The 13,059-nt window shown below is 42.0% G+C and overlaps 2 protein-coding genes across 2 annotated transcripts in view; one reads left to right on the forward strand and one right to left on the reverse strand.

Annotated features, from left to right (window-relative positions):
- Positions 1 to 13,059, reverse strand: part of WDFY4 (WDFY family member 4) — a 146,380-nt gene that overhangs the window by 35,645 nt on the left and 97,676 nt on the right. The window contains exons 45-47 of the mRNA XM_082310287.1: positions 12,654 to 12,774; positions 10,152 to 10,237; positions 8,674 to 8,736 (exon numbers count right to left, since the gene is read on the reverse strand). Of these exons, the coding sequence (XP_082166413.1) occupies positions 8,674 to 8,736; positions 10,152 to 10,237; positions 12,654 to 12,774 (270 nt within the window). The remainder of the gene's footprint in view (positions 1 to 8,673; positions 8,737 to 10,151; positions 10,238 to 12,653; positions 12,775 to 13,059) is intronic.
- LRRC18 (leucine rich repeat containing 18) lies at positions 4,392 to 5,180 on the forward strand (the record flags this gene model as incomplete). Its single annotated transcript, XM_082310292.1, has 1 exon — positions 4,392 to 5,180. One exon carries the CDS (start codon positions 4,392 to 4,394, stop codon positions 5,178 to 5,180), a length of 789 nt encoding a protein of 262 aa, XP_082166418.1.

The following is a 13,059-nucleotide window of genomic DNA, read 5'->3' on the forward strand; positions in this document are numbered from 1 at the left end:
GACCTAGCATTGCTGTTGCTTAGGAACAAAGGACTCACAGGCTGTGGAAGGAGAATTGAATAGAGAGACCCTGGAGCTGGGACCCTTTTTGCCACTCCTCCTCTCCCTCCTCCCCCCCGCCCCCCCGCACACTCACATACACAAGTTTCTTGAAGGGCTGCCATTTTCCGTCGAGGAAGTACAATTCAGAATTTGCAGGACTGAAAACGAAATTGTCCTGTGCTCTCTGCTCACGGGTTTATTTACAGACTGAAAGACTAATTCATTACTCAAAGAAGAGTAGACAGAGGACGACTGCACAGTAACAGACCATGAAGGCTCATCCCGCACTACTGAAAAAAACAAGCAGCTTGTGACATCTATACCTCACCTTCTAAGTCTTCCTAGCTGCTAGCCGGTAAGATCTTATGCAGGGGGGCAGTCTGGCAGAATTGTGAAGGTGAAACAATATTTTTGTTAATTTTTCTTGGGCCTTAGTTTTATAAGTGACCTTGCACTGTGTGTTAGCACAGTGGCTCTGAAGTGATCTAGAAAAGTAAGAAAATTAAGGAAGGAAACCTCTCTCTATCTATTTGCTCATGGCAGGGTTTAGTCTAAATCTGCCTGTTAGCTAGAGACTGCATTTAAGATAGTCAGTGAGTTAATCTCTCTTCCACAACAGGTTGTATCCAACGACAAAGAAATGGTAACAGGCTTGTAAGCGGGGAAATAAAAACCTACCCTAGCTGGAACTGCTTGGCTTCGTGCATTCACTGTACAAATGCTGGTTTTAAGTTTTATATGAAATTATTTCCATAAAGCTATTCCATGGGTGAATTAGAACATGTCACTGCCTTCCTGCCCCCAGAGAAGTGCGGGGCATGCATAGCTCTGCTGGGCTTGGCAAGCCTGCTCTGCCGTACACAGACTTCCAGGAGGAAAGACAGAGGGAACTTTTCTCACAGACTAGTTCAAGATGGGATCAGGATGGTTCTGTGCAGCTTTGGGTGCAGTGAAGTAGGAAGCAGCAACCTATGGCAGGAAAAGAACAGGCAGAACCACAGAGGAGGAGGTCCTGAAACACCCAGACAGTGTCACACGCAGAAGGCCTGTTCTGCTTCTGCCAGCCCTATGCTGGAAAGGAAGAAGAAAGGTTCAGGTAGAAGAGACTAGATCATCAGGGTCCAAATCTGTATTCTTCTAGGATCGGATCTCCTTCTTAGGACAGGCTTAGCTACAATGGGTCATGACTGTGCCCTGTGCAAGTGCTTAAGTGCAGGTAAGGAGTAATCTGCAATCCTTCCTTGCCTCAGAGAGACACTGACAGTCCTAGTCCTGATGCTCAAGGTCTGTTCCCTCGCTGCAGCTCCCAGCAACACAGAGCACCACAGAAAACATGATGCCCTTGACACACATTTTCTATTCATTTCTGTATCAGATCAGCCTGATCAGCTCTGGGCCTGTGAAACACTTCTAAAGCTCTGGGGTTAGCCCTGGGCTTTCAAAAGCCCAATCCAGACCAAAGATTTTACCAAGTGTGGATAAAAAGGGAAAGAGTTTTCTAGTCAAGGTCCTCTTTAGCAAGATCTTATCACATCAAAATGCAGCACCCTCACCCTTGGGCAAAGGCTTGCCAGCAACTCAGAGGGTGAACCTGGCAGTGGGGTGAGGGTTTAGAGAAAATGAGTAAAGAGAGTTCCCTCTTGTCATCATCATTTGTTAGGTAATAGGGCAACACATGTACCTCTCCCTCGCTGTCCCAGGAGATGCGCTGCGAGCATGAGATTGAACAGGCATAATTAACATTTACAGCAAGGAGGGCTCCTGTGATTCCTGAGTTTTTAATATCAGTGGCTACAGAACCGGAGCCCTCTTATATGGAGCTAAAGAAAATGAGAAGTGGCTAAGTAAGCTCCATTATCTCCAGCTACAGCCCTGTGAAACACTGATAATTAGTTTACAAGCATGCAGAGACAAGAGAGCTATTCATCCCCTTCAAGCTGTCCGGTGTGTTATGGTGTTTCTGCAGAACTCTAATGCTAATCTCTATCTCTGGGATTGACCATCACTTTTTTGTAAGTTCAAAACATGGCTTCCACTTTTAACGCAAAGGAAATAGCACTTGGAAAGTGTGAGCACTCCCTAGGGACTCATGTTTTCCTGATCAGTCCACCTGAGATGTCCACGGTAGGATTTTAAAAAGTCGAACTAAAAGAGACCTGACCCTACCTTCATACACAGAGATCTGCCTTCAGGAAAAATTACACTAATCTGTTGGTTTGGACTTCTTAACAATATGAAAGGTTCAGGTTCAAACTTCGTAACAAGTTGTCAAGGGTTATTGACAGAGAAATAGCCAAACCCAAAAGGTTAAACTGGACTGTTGTTCCTGACAAGCAAGCCTCCAGCACTCAACCTTCTACACTAGGCTCCCTCTAGTGCTCCCAGGCGCGCACAGCACCGAGGGACACCCGCACTGGGAACCAGCATTAACAGACAGCTGCAGAACAGGCTGATTTTTTGGCTAGCTGGTATTTTTAAGAAAGGAACTGTTTTGGATCAATGTTTTCCCCTTGGATTTTAAATGAAAAGTAGTAGAAAAAAAAATTACTAGCAACTGAACAAAATGTTTTCTTTCTGAGAGTTTTAAAGACGTTTTAAAAAGCATTTAAAAAGAAATTATCATTTTGAATTTTGAAAAAAAATGTATTTTTCCTTGAGGCTCCCTTTAATTTTTTTTTAAAGGCATACTTGGCTGAAAAACTTCACTGATCAAAATGTGTTGAATATTTTGGTCAACTCGTCCAACACAAAATTCAAACAAAAAGAAAGTTGGACCCAAAAGTCACCAGGTTCACATCAACTGCAGGAAACGAAGTCTCTTTCCATCCTGACAAAGTGTAAGGAAACTGCCCTGCAGATCTTTTTCTGAAGCATGGTAGTCACCCTCTGTGCACCAGTAAGGGACTCGGGGTATCCTGTACCACCAGTAGCGCTCTGGCATTTTCTATGTAGCTGAACTTTATCTTCACAGAATTGCTAAACAATATCACATCAAATCCTTAAAATGAGTGAACGGTGATTAAAACAACTATTGTTTTGATCTCCAAGAACTTCCTACCCACTCCTGGGCAAATTATCAAAGCTAACATCAACAAAGGTGGAAAAAGTGCTGGATTTTCCACTGTAGAGTACTTTTCTTCAGTTATCAGTCTACACTATGGAAAGAATAGCATTGATATTGCCCTGGGGCACAGTAAGGTCAAATATAGCAAAGGTCGAGAGGCCTTCAGATATAATGGTAATATGGCCCTGTAAGTACTGGTGAGAGACAGAAATGTGGGAGTGACAGACACAGAAAGATTTAACTGTGTTTAAATATTTTTATATAAAATAACAAAGATTCAATTTTGGAACATATCCTCAGGGCAAGACTGACCCCATGGTGCTGCTTTCAGGATTTTCTGAAGCATCTGCCTCATTACAGAGCTCCCAGGAGTGTGGGTGGCAACCAGCAGATATCCCCCTTGCTTTTGCATTATTTTTGGCTATGGCATGTAATTGAAAAGGAGCTGAAATGCCTTAGTTGTAGCCTGAGCTTCCCCTTCATGTATTTGCACATGATTAATGAGTAGCCAAAAAGCCTGAAGGGTTTATAATGAAACCTTTCTAATAGGAAAATGTATTGTAGACAAATCCATATTTTGTCCCAAACAATCATTCATCAAAGCTGCGATTTGACTCTTCACAATTAAATGCCAAGCACCCAGACCATCCTAAGATTAGCCAGCTGTAACCCATGCTCCTCTCTGCACTCTGGCTGAGTGGCACATTGTCATCCATTTCCAGGGAATCAGCCTATTTCCTTTGTCACTAGCCATAATTAGCAGCTGTATTTGATGACCTTCGATTAGAGAGACAGTTCACGAAACCTGAGACTACAGTGGACAACTACTCATACAGGCCTCAATTCAACAAAGCATATAGCACATGCTGAGCATCAGTATGAGTCAAAAGTCTGACCAGAACACCTACACGCATTTTTCGAGGGCAGGGCACCTTCACAGTGGGAGTCCATCTATTCCACGGCATGGATGGAAAGACAAGGTTAGAGTATCCAGAGTCTGTCCTTGAAAACACAGGAGTCACTTACTGAGGCCTGGTTTAACATGTTGTTAAGCAGCACTGACACAGACCCCCTGTTGCAGTCAGCTCTGCAGGTAATGTGTGAACTGCAAGCAGTTCTGGAAAATCTTCTGAAGAGTCCAGCAGTCACATGTTAATTTATAACTATGTGATTATTTTTTTTTTTTTTAATTAGGGAGTAACAGCCACTGCTTTCAAAGACTTTACTGGAGTTCCCACACTTCATCCACAGAGTCTGGTGTGTCTGTCTGTCTCTCAGTGGAGAGATGGCCAAGGGGAAAGCAAAAGGTCAAAAAGGTAAGAAGATCACCTTGAAAATTGCCAAAAATTCCATCCGGATATCTTCTGATGGAGGGCGCCGTCTTGACTTAAGCAAGATGGGTATCACTACCTTCCCCAAGTGCATTCTGAAACTGGCTGATGTGGATGAACTTGATTTGAGCAGAAACATGTTAAAAAAGATTCCAAGCAGCATCCAGAAGTTCCAGAAACTGCGCTGGTTGGACCTGCATAGTAATCAGCTTGAGGAGCTGCCCGAGGCAATAGGTACACTTCAGAACCTTTTCTACCTGAATATATGCAACAACAAGCTGACCACCAGAAATCTGCCAGAAGAGTTGAACCTTCTCAAGAACCTGCGCATTCTCAACCTTGGCTTGAACTGTCTTGACAGTATTCCCACCAGTCTTGGGGCTCTGAAGGAACTTAAGGAGATAGGTCTATTTGACAATGCCTTGACCACCATCCCAAACAGTGTGACAAAGCTCCCCAAGCTCATGAAACTGAATGCAGAAAGAAACCCTTTCCCAGATTCAACAAATCAAGAAGAGCATGCCGACTCCATCAAACGTATAGAAACGCTTTATTTAGTACAAGATAAAGACCTGTGCTCTTCCTGCCTGAAGACGTGTCAGGATGAGAGGAACAAGCTGAACAAGTTAAGGAACGTGACACCTAGCCCCTCAAAGAAGCCAAGTTTCCCTTTACTCCTTACACCCAATTCCTCTGCAAAGGATAACCAAGAAGAATGGAGATTAAGAGGCAAACATCCCTGAAATATACCAAGGCACTCCACAGACCATGTCCCATGAAGTCCAGCCTAAGCTAATAAAAAGCTGACCTCCTTCCTCCTCCCTTTTCCTGCAGTTCTCTTCCTTTAAAGATCTACTCAGTTTTAGAAGCAGGAGATCTGTGTGGTCTCTAAAACAAAATCCAAAACAACTAAAACAGATGTATATTTGGGAAAGGGTGCTTTTGGGAAAGGAAGGATTATTTCCATCTGGGCCTGTTCCTACAACATGTTTTCCATGTTTGGGTTTGTTTGGGTTTTTTTTTGGTCTTTTCTGTGTGCATTTGTCCAGTGAACCTATCTTCAAAAAGATTTTCTAGTAACTCCACTCCCACCACTGAGCCCCAAACATTAGTTCTGTTCGTTTTCATAGGGTGACACACGGTTAAACTAGTCTCAGTAAATACCATTTGGAGGAAAAGGAACAGATCTGGGAACCCTTTGCTGCTGGTGGCTGCCACCAACCCCTCAGAGAATCTCAGACAAGCACTGTCAGTGTAGGAACCATGAGCCCATTCCAATTTAGCAGAGGCAGCAGACACAAATATTATGCTCAGGAGTAACTGAACAGTGCAAACACAATGCTTAGAGCTAAACAAACAGTGATCCTGTTTGCCATCAAGGGGCCAGACTGCATAAGCAAGTTCTCTGGGATTTTGGGTGCTATACCTGGGTGCAGTGATCTCTAACTTGCACAACACAATCAGCACCACTACCTATTTTCACTGTGTTTTGTCTGCCTCTGAGTCTTCCTCCAAGGAAGGTACAGAAAGGAGAAGAGGTAGGGAAAAGATTGGTCTTTTTAAGGGTCCTGGGCATATCACTTAAGCAGTGACTAAGAGAAGAAGAGTCACCCTCTTCCATGATCCAAGAGTCAGCTGGTGAATTGATGAAATCGGGTCTGGCGTCCCCACAGTACTTCTAGCTTTCTGTTCACATGTGCACATGCATGTGTGCACCTGAGCGCACACATTCACTTGCTCAAATCACATCCCTAGGGCAGAGAGTGCTGACAGCCTGCGAACAGCAATATACAGGTACAAGCAATGAGCAGATTATAAAGGCAGTCAAGCACGACATGAGAAGAGGTGCTGGCTGTGGCCATAGTAACATATGGTGACAGCAAACATTTAAGTTTATTTAAATGAAGAATAAAGTGCCAGGGGCAACGTACTCAGTTGTCCAGTAACAGCCCATTATCATTTTTTAAATGGCTACAGTAAAGCCTGGGAGTCAGAACTCCTGTGTATTATTCCTAGGGACTAGGTGGAAAAACTGATACGGGGTTTCCCAGAAATGCTACTACCTCAATATCATATGATACATCAAAGCAGTGATTTCTTCTTTCCATGCTTCAGCTGTGTAGTTATTAATAGTGTGTCTGGGCAAAGAGCTTAGTCTGGCCTGCCTCCCTGTCTCAGGTAGGGCAGGAAAAGCTGAGATGCTATGGAAGATGGCCATTGCTCCCTAGATAGGGAAGGAGAATTTTTCTAACTCAGAAGCAGCTCCAGAATTCCAACGAGTAAACTCATGAAGTCCTCAGTCCTTCATTTCCCAGACTAGAGCTTGGTAAAGGCAAGCATGCCTACTGTGATCATTTTCTCTAACTTTCTACTTAAGCAGAACTTTTCTGGGATCATTACTTAGGCAGTGGCACTATCTTATGTTTATTTTATTTCAGCTCATGCTGTAACATGGCCCAGCCAAAGCTATGCCAAAGGCCCCTGTCCTGGTTTCAGCTGGGATAGAGTTAATTTTCTTCCTAGTAACTGGTATAGTGCTGTGTTTTGGATTTAGGATGAGAATAATGTTGATAATACACTGATGTTTTAGTTGTTGCTAAGTAGTGCTAAGTTGTTGCTAAGTAGTTGCTAAGTAGTGCTTACCCTAGCCAAGGGCTTTTCAGCTTCCCATGCTCTGCCAGGTGCACAAGAAGCTGGGAGGGGGCACAGCCAGGACAGCTGACCCAAACTGGCCAAAGGGCTATTCCATACCACATGATGTCATGCTCAGTATATAAACTGGGGGAGTTGGCCAGGGGGCAGAGATCACTGCTTGGGGATGTGCTGGGCATCAGTCAGTGGGTGGTGAGTAATAGTACAGCATATCACTTGCTTTGTATATTATTATTGTATTACTATTATTTGTTTTTATTATTATTATTACTACTATTACTACTGTTCTATTTTATTTTACTTCAATTATTAAACTGTTCTTATCTCAACCCACGAGTTTTCTCCCTTTTACCCTTCTGATTCTCTTCCCCATCCCCACTGATGCAGGGGAGTGAGCAAGCGGCTGTGTGGTGCTTAGTGGCTCACTGGGGTTAAACCATGACAGCCCCTTACATTCTCAGAGTGAATAAGGTGCACAGGGTCCTCTCTCAGCCAGTGGAGTAAAACTGAAGGCAGAGCCAGGACAGGCTACTTTAGACCTAGACATACAGCCTGCTTCAATCTCTGAGACCAAACATGAGTCAAGTGTTTCTCACAATAATCACAAGCCCCAGCTAAAAGCCCAGACTTCCTGCAGCCGTAGTGCATCTTATCTCAAGACATTGCCACCTCTTGAGCACCTAACAAGCACAAGCAAAGGAAACCCTAGGGTGAGTTATTGGTTACTGCACACAGAACACACATCACGCTCCATAGAGTCAACCATCACCTCTAGCATAGGTTAGGCTCTAGCCAGAACCGGTTGCATACTGCACTGATAATTTTTGCAAGCTGATGGCTGGTACTCAGGGGTGAAAAATGTTCACTTACAAGATAGGTAATGATCTACAACAGGTAGAGTGAAAATTAAAAAGAAGAGTACACCTGACACAGGCCACAACAACTCATAGGGGCAACCTGCCCCTCAGGTCTCAAGAGTATTCCAGCCTCCAGGCAATCATTTCCGAGGACATTAATTAGGCACTTAGGGTTGTGTTCCTCAGATATCCAAACTGAGAAGCGTTCTAGGTATGCAAGTAACTCAAGGTCAGCATGAAACATGCTGTCAATCACCTCCCACCAGGAGAAAACTTTTTTTTCCTGCAGTGGTGAATCTGAGGGACAAGTTGGAATCTCCACTGCATGGTTACTATCACATGCCAAAACATGTAACGTGTACATCTATCACTGTCTGCCCTAGCCACGCAATAAAGAGGCCATTATGCAGAAGCATTATGGATTAGCTCTAACCTCACCTCACTGTCTCTTTCCCACACTAACCATCTGTGTAGAGTTTACCAATAAAGTCATATTAAGGAGGTAATAATTATAATCAACTATGCACAGTCAGCTACTCAATACATTCTTCATATCTTCATACTGTGGATGCTGTATACTAGAATGCTTTTCAGAGTTCTGGGGACACCTTTGAATCTTTAAAACAGGGGGCACAAATAGGTATGTTTCTAGATGCTTTTTTTAAGATGAAACTTATTCATACAATTGCACTTGTTGTCTAGTTATCCAATGTTTCCTATGTTTTACCTTATATTCAGGGACTCTTCTGTTATCGCCTTCGACTTCAAAGCAGGTTGGAAAGAACAAAATCTATAGGAGATATGAAAGGTCACATTATAATTATTTAAACGGTTGTCTGTACATATTAGATGTGTATATAATCTATGTCATGCCCTGAGAGCAACTTTCTTCCTGAAGGACACCACCACATTTCACTGAGACTCTAACCTAGGACAAAGCTGCAAGACAACACAACAGAAGCATACATTTAATATTAAAGAGTTGCCTATGGGCTACTTGAATTGATATATAGGGCTATGGACTTATGACCAGGCAGTTTAAGTTGCTATTAATTAAGCCAGAGAATGAGAACTCACTTGGACATTTATCTAGCAAAAAATGGCAGAAAGGAATACCAACCCACATCTCAGCTATTCCCATTTACTTTCACTGGAGGTTTATCATGTCAGACGTACTAAACCCTTGAAATACATACGTTTGGTGACTTTCAGCTGAGGGGCAACAAAGGCAGCTGAGGATCAAAACATTATCTTGAACTGCCTCTGCAAGATTCCCCCAAGAGATGTTTGTTAGAGCTGAGAGACAGCAAAGATAAGGGCTAAACAAAGCAGCTGGCTCTGGGGCAGAACCTGGTGATTCTAAGTAGCCACATTATGCAGACAATTTAGAATGGAAGACTGGACAAATCTGCATTGACTTTTTAAGCAATGCTCCATTAGAAACTGCTCAGAGATTTTGGGAGCAGAAGGAACTGCTATGATTGTTTAGAAATTAACAGTACCAATCCTCAGTCCAGGCTGCAGAATTTATCACTGGAAGTACTACGGATCGAAGTATTTTTCCTGTGCAAAGGACAGTGAAAGTAAACATGATATAACAGCCAGAACTGCAGTAGGAAAAAAAAAAGCAAGAAAACAAAGTGCAAATTAATCACTTCATAGTCTTACATTCAAGTTCCATCAAACAAGACAAGCACATAAGGAGAAATCTTTTTTAAAAAAAAATTCCATTGTTAGAAGTTACCTTCACACCAAAGATACAGTCAGAGTCAGAGAGACAAAACCATTTTATTAAAATGAAATAATCTAACGATACTTGGTGTGCTGGAAGAGCAGAAGAAACCTTCTTTCATCCAGTACTGTGAAGTGAGATGGAGGTGGCGCTCTCATCTCAGTGAGAGGAAGCAGCACAGCTACAATTGCTATTTCCTGGGATGCTCACCACTGGGTGCTAGAAGAGTCCTACACATGCATTAGCGCCCTTGATAAATCAATGGCCATGCAATGCTCCGAAGAATTCACAGGTCAGCAAAACGAAAATTTTATAACTTTGCTTAAGTGTAACCCATTAAAGACCAAGGAGCTGCAATTGAAGAAAAAGCCCCTGGGACAGCACACAACAGACATCTGAAGCCAGGATAAATAGGGTCAATAGACCAGGAGTGTCACCTGGGTGTTCACATATTATTATGAAGTAGTGGTTACCTCTTATATATCTTATTTCGGTCACTGTCATGGAAGACAAGAAATCTGGAGTAACCATTTTTGAAGAATATTTCCAAGGCGATCTCCTGGAAAGGTAAATCATTTACAGTGTGAAGAGCTGCAGAGCAAAGCCTACCCAGTGCTGCAAAGAGTCCATCATGGCCTGTCCAATTCTTCAGGGCTTTAAAAAAAAAAAGGCCTTGACTTTGTATCAAGTGTGAAGAAGTGTAGCAAAATATACCTAATATCCCCAATTTCTCCAAATGTAGGAATGCTCCTACTGAGTTGACTTCTCTGAAGCAAAACCAAACTCCAGATATTTGTTCCATCACCCGCCTCCTCCTGCTTTTTCTGAAGCATTTTTATCTTGAAATCTCAGTGTAATTAACAAGACACTAGTAGGATTAATTTCTCATTAGGTGAGAAAGATAACATGAAGAGGGGATGCTAAATAAGAGTTTCTTTTAGAAAGCAACCATACTGCTTTCTAAATGAATAGTGAGCTCAACAGAAATGCCAAAATAATTTCTCCTGACTAGGAGCAGCAGAGGAGGAAAGGAAGTTTATGACATTTCTCACTGAAGTTTTAAATAATCAAAGCTGAAAACTTCACCCCCTTATTTCCACAATGTCTCCACGCATTGTTATGTTGGTCATTTGCTTATAATCCTATTATTTATTCAGTGAGTGGTCCTTTTTTCCCCAAAGTCAGTCAAGTAAAACTATAAATAACGTGTAGTGTCTGGAAACCCAGACATGAGTTTCAATCCAAATACGGCAGGTGCAATACAAACCTAGAAAAACACCACAATGGCAACTGCTCTCTACATGATTCACAAATGAAGTACAAAGCAGAAAGGTAACATGAGACCAGCTATGACAATAAACAGCTTGCAGCATTTGCTCTGAAGCTCAGCTTTCCAAACCAAGTCTGCGCAAGTATCGCCATTACAAAACTCAGCCGTGTGGTTTCACAGTGCTTTGCTCTGAGCTGGGCTATGTGCATGAACAGGAGATCAGCTCTCTGAGGCACAGTAGCTGCCTAAACAGCTGATCCACCTGTCCTGTAGGGAAAGCACAAGGAATCAGTTTTCTTCTTTTTCTGTAACATTTTTTCACTGGAGTCCCAGTGCAAGAATTTGAGAGACTGATACAGACATCTGAGTTTTCAGTTCACTAATTGAAACAAAGCAAAAATAAATAAAAAATCCACAAAGAAAAAAACCCACAAAAACCCCTCAAACTAAGAAGCCCCACCTCTTCCCTGGCCCATTCAAATAGTGTTTTTACTCATCTCCATTTTTCACTTCGGGTCACACAAAACATTTCCATTTCACCTGTTTAAAAAAATCCATGCATACACAGATGTGAATATATGAGAAGGTGGCAAGATTCCCCTGGCAACTTTGATGCTATTCAGAAAACAGACAAAGAGGTGACAGTTCTGTTGCTCAGGTTGCTCACCAGTGATGTAAGAAAATAAGCTTCATACAGTTACACAGAACAAGACTTAACATTCCTATACATGCCTGGAGAGTGACCTAACCACTAAGATATGCTATACCCTGTAGCAAGTCTCACCTACTAAAATTGTCCATTTTGCATACGTAATTAAATATAAAATAAACCAGGGCTGAGTCATGGATGAGTGCCATACCACATAACATAACATGACAATTATCAGCCCCATTTTCTCCATCTTTTGAATTTTCTGAATGATTTCTTAATTCTCTGTTGAATCTCAACCTTCCAAAAATGGATTCAAAATAACAGGTAACTACTTACGGCTTCTTCAAAACTCCATATTTTTTATGGAACAAAACAAACAAAATCTGTGAATTATTCTTTAGACTGTACCAAAACCCTTTAGAGCAAGCACAGGCTCCAGTGCCACAAGAAGCTCTAGCTACAACTCTTCTATGATTCTCATCACAGGCTCATCTAAACCAGAAAAAACTAAAAGGGTACCAGGCCACTGGTAATGAGTCACTTCTGGGTAGTGACTAAAGGCACAGAGGAATCAAATCCTCTGCTCTGACTTATGATTCATGTGTTGACTCACATGCGCAACCTGAAAGTTGCCAAGAGGCCCAGGGTAAGCGTGTTACACATACCCATAGTCCTCTGACGTCCAAAATTACTGAAGCCTGTGGGAGCTGAGCACTACTGAAAGTCAGCCACTTACTGGGAGCTTCCATCAAAACACAGGAAATTGACTTCAAGTTTTATTTTCAAAAGCATTGAGATAAAATGTGAAGAACATTGTTAGCCTAACAACTAATGAGCCAAGCACTCCAGTGAGAGTGCTTAAACACTCTGGTGAATATAGGAAGGAGTTTGTATTACCAAAGGCTAATGAAGCAATGATGGGAGCAAAAGCATTTTGGGACTCAAGAAAAAAAATCTCAGCAGTCTTAGTAAAAAATGTGCAAGTAGTTTTCAGTCACATGTCATTACTGCTGTTGTAACTTCCCTCAAATGACCAACCATGTTAGTTCCTACCTGCAGAAGAAAGCGCATCAGATGAATCTCTTTTATATCATGATATGAATAACGGGAACACATCTGGTCTCCCACAGCATGATCTTTATGACATAAGTTGAAAATAAATGGATCACTGATGCTGGAAGAGAAAAATATAAAGAAAGAAAAATTAATCTGAAACAAATAAAGATCAGGAGAGCCCTCATGACCATCCAAGTCCTCCCTAAAGAAGAATAAAAATGCTAAGAGATAGCAAGATCAACTGTGACATGCATTAATTGAAAACAAAGTTAAATAATGAAGGCAGATTTTGTATTAGTTCCCAAAATAAAATAAAGAGCCTGTGGAGGCTAAGGGTAGGTTTGGAATTATTTTAGCACATGCAAATAGGCAGACAGCAATGTTTTGCACACACTGAAGTTTG

The sequence above is a fragment of the Platalea leucorodia genome, assembly GCF_965183815.1.
Source record: "Platalea leucorodia genome assembly, chromosome: 4".
In the NCBI taxonomy this organism is placed as follows: domain Eukaryota; kingdom Metazoa; phylum Chordata; class Aves; order Pelecaniformes; family Threskiornithidae; genus Platalea; species Platalea leucorodia.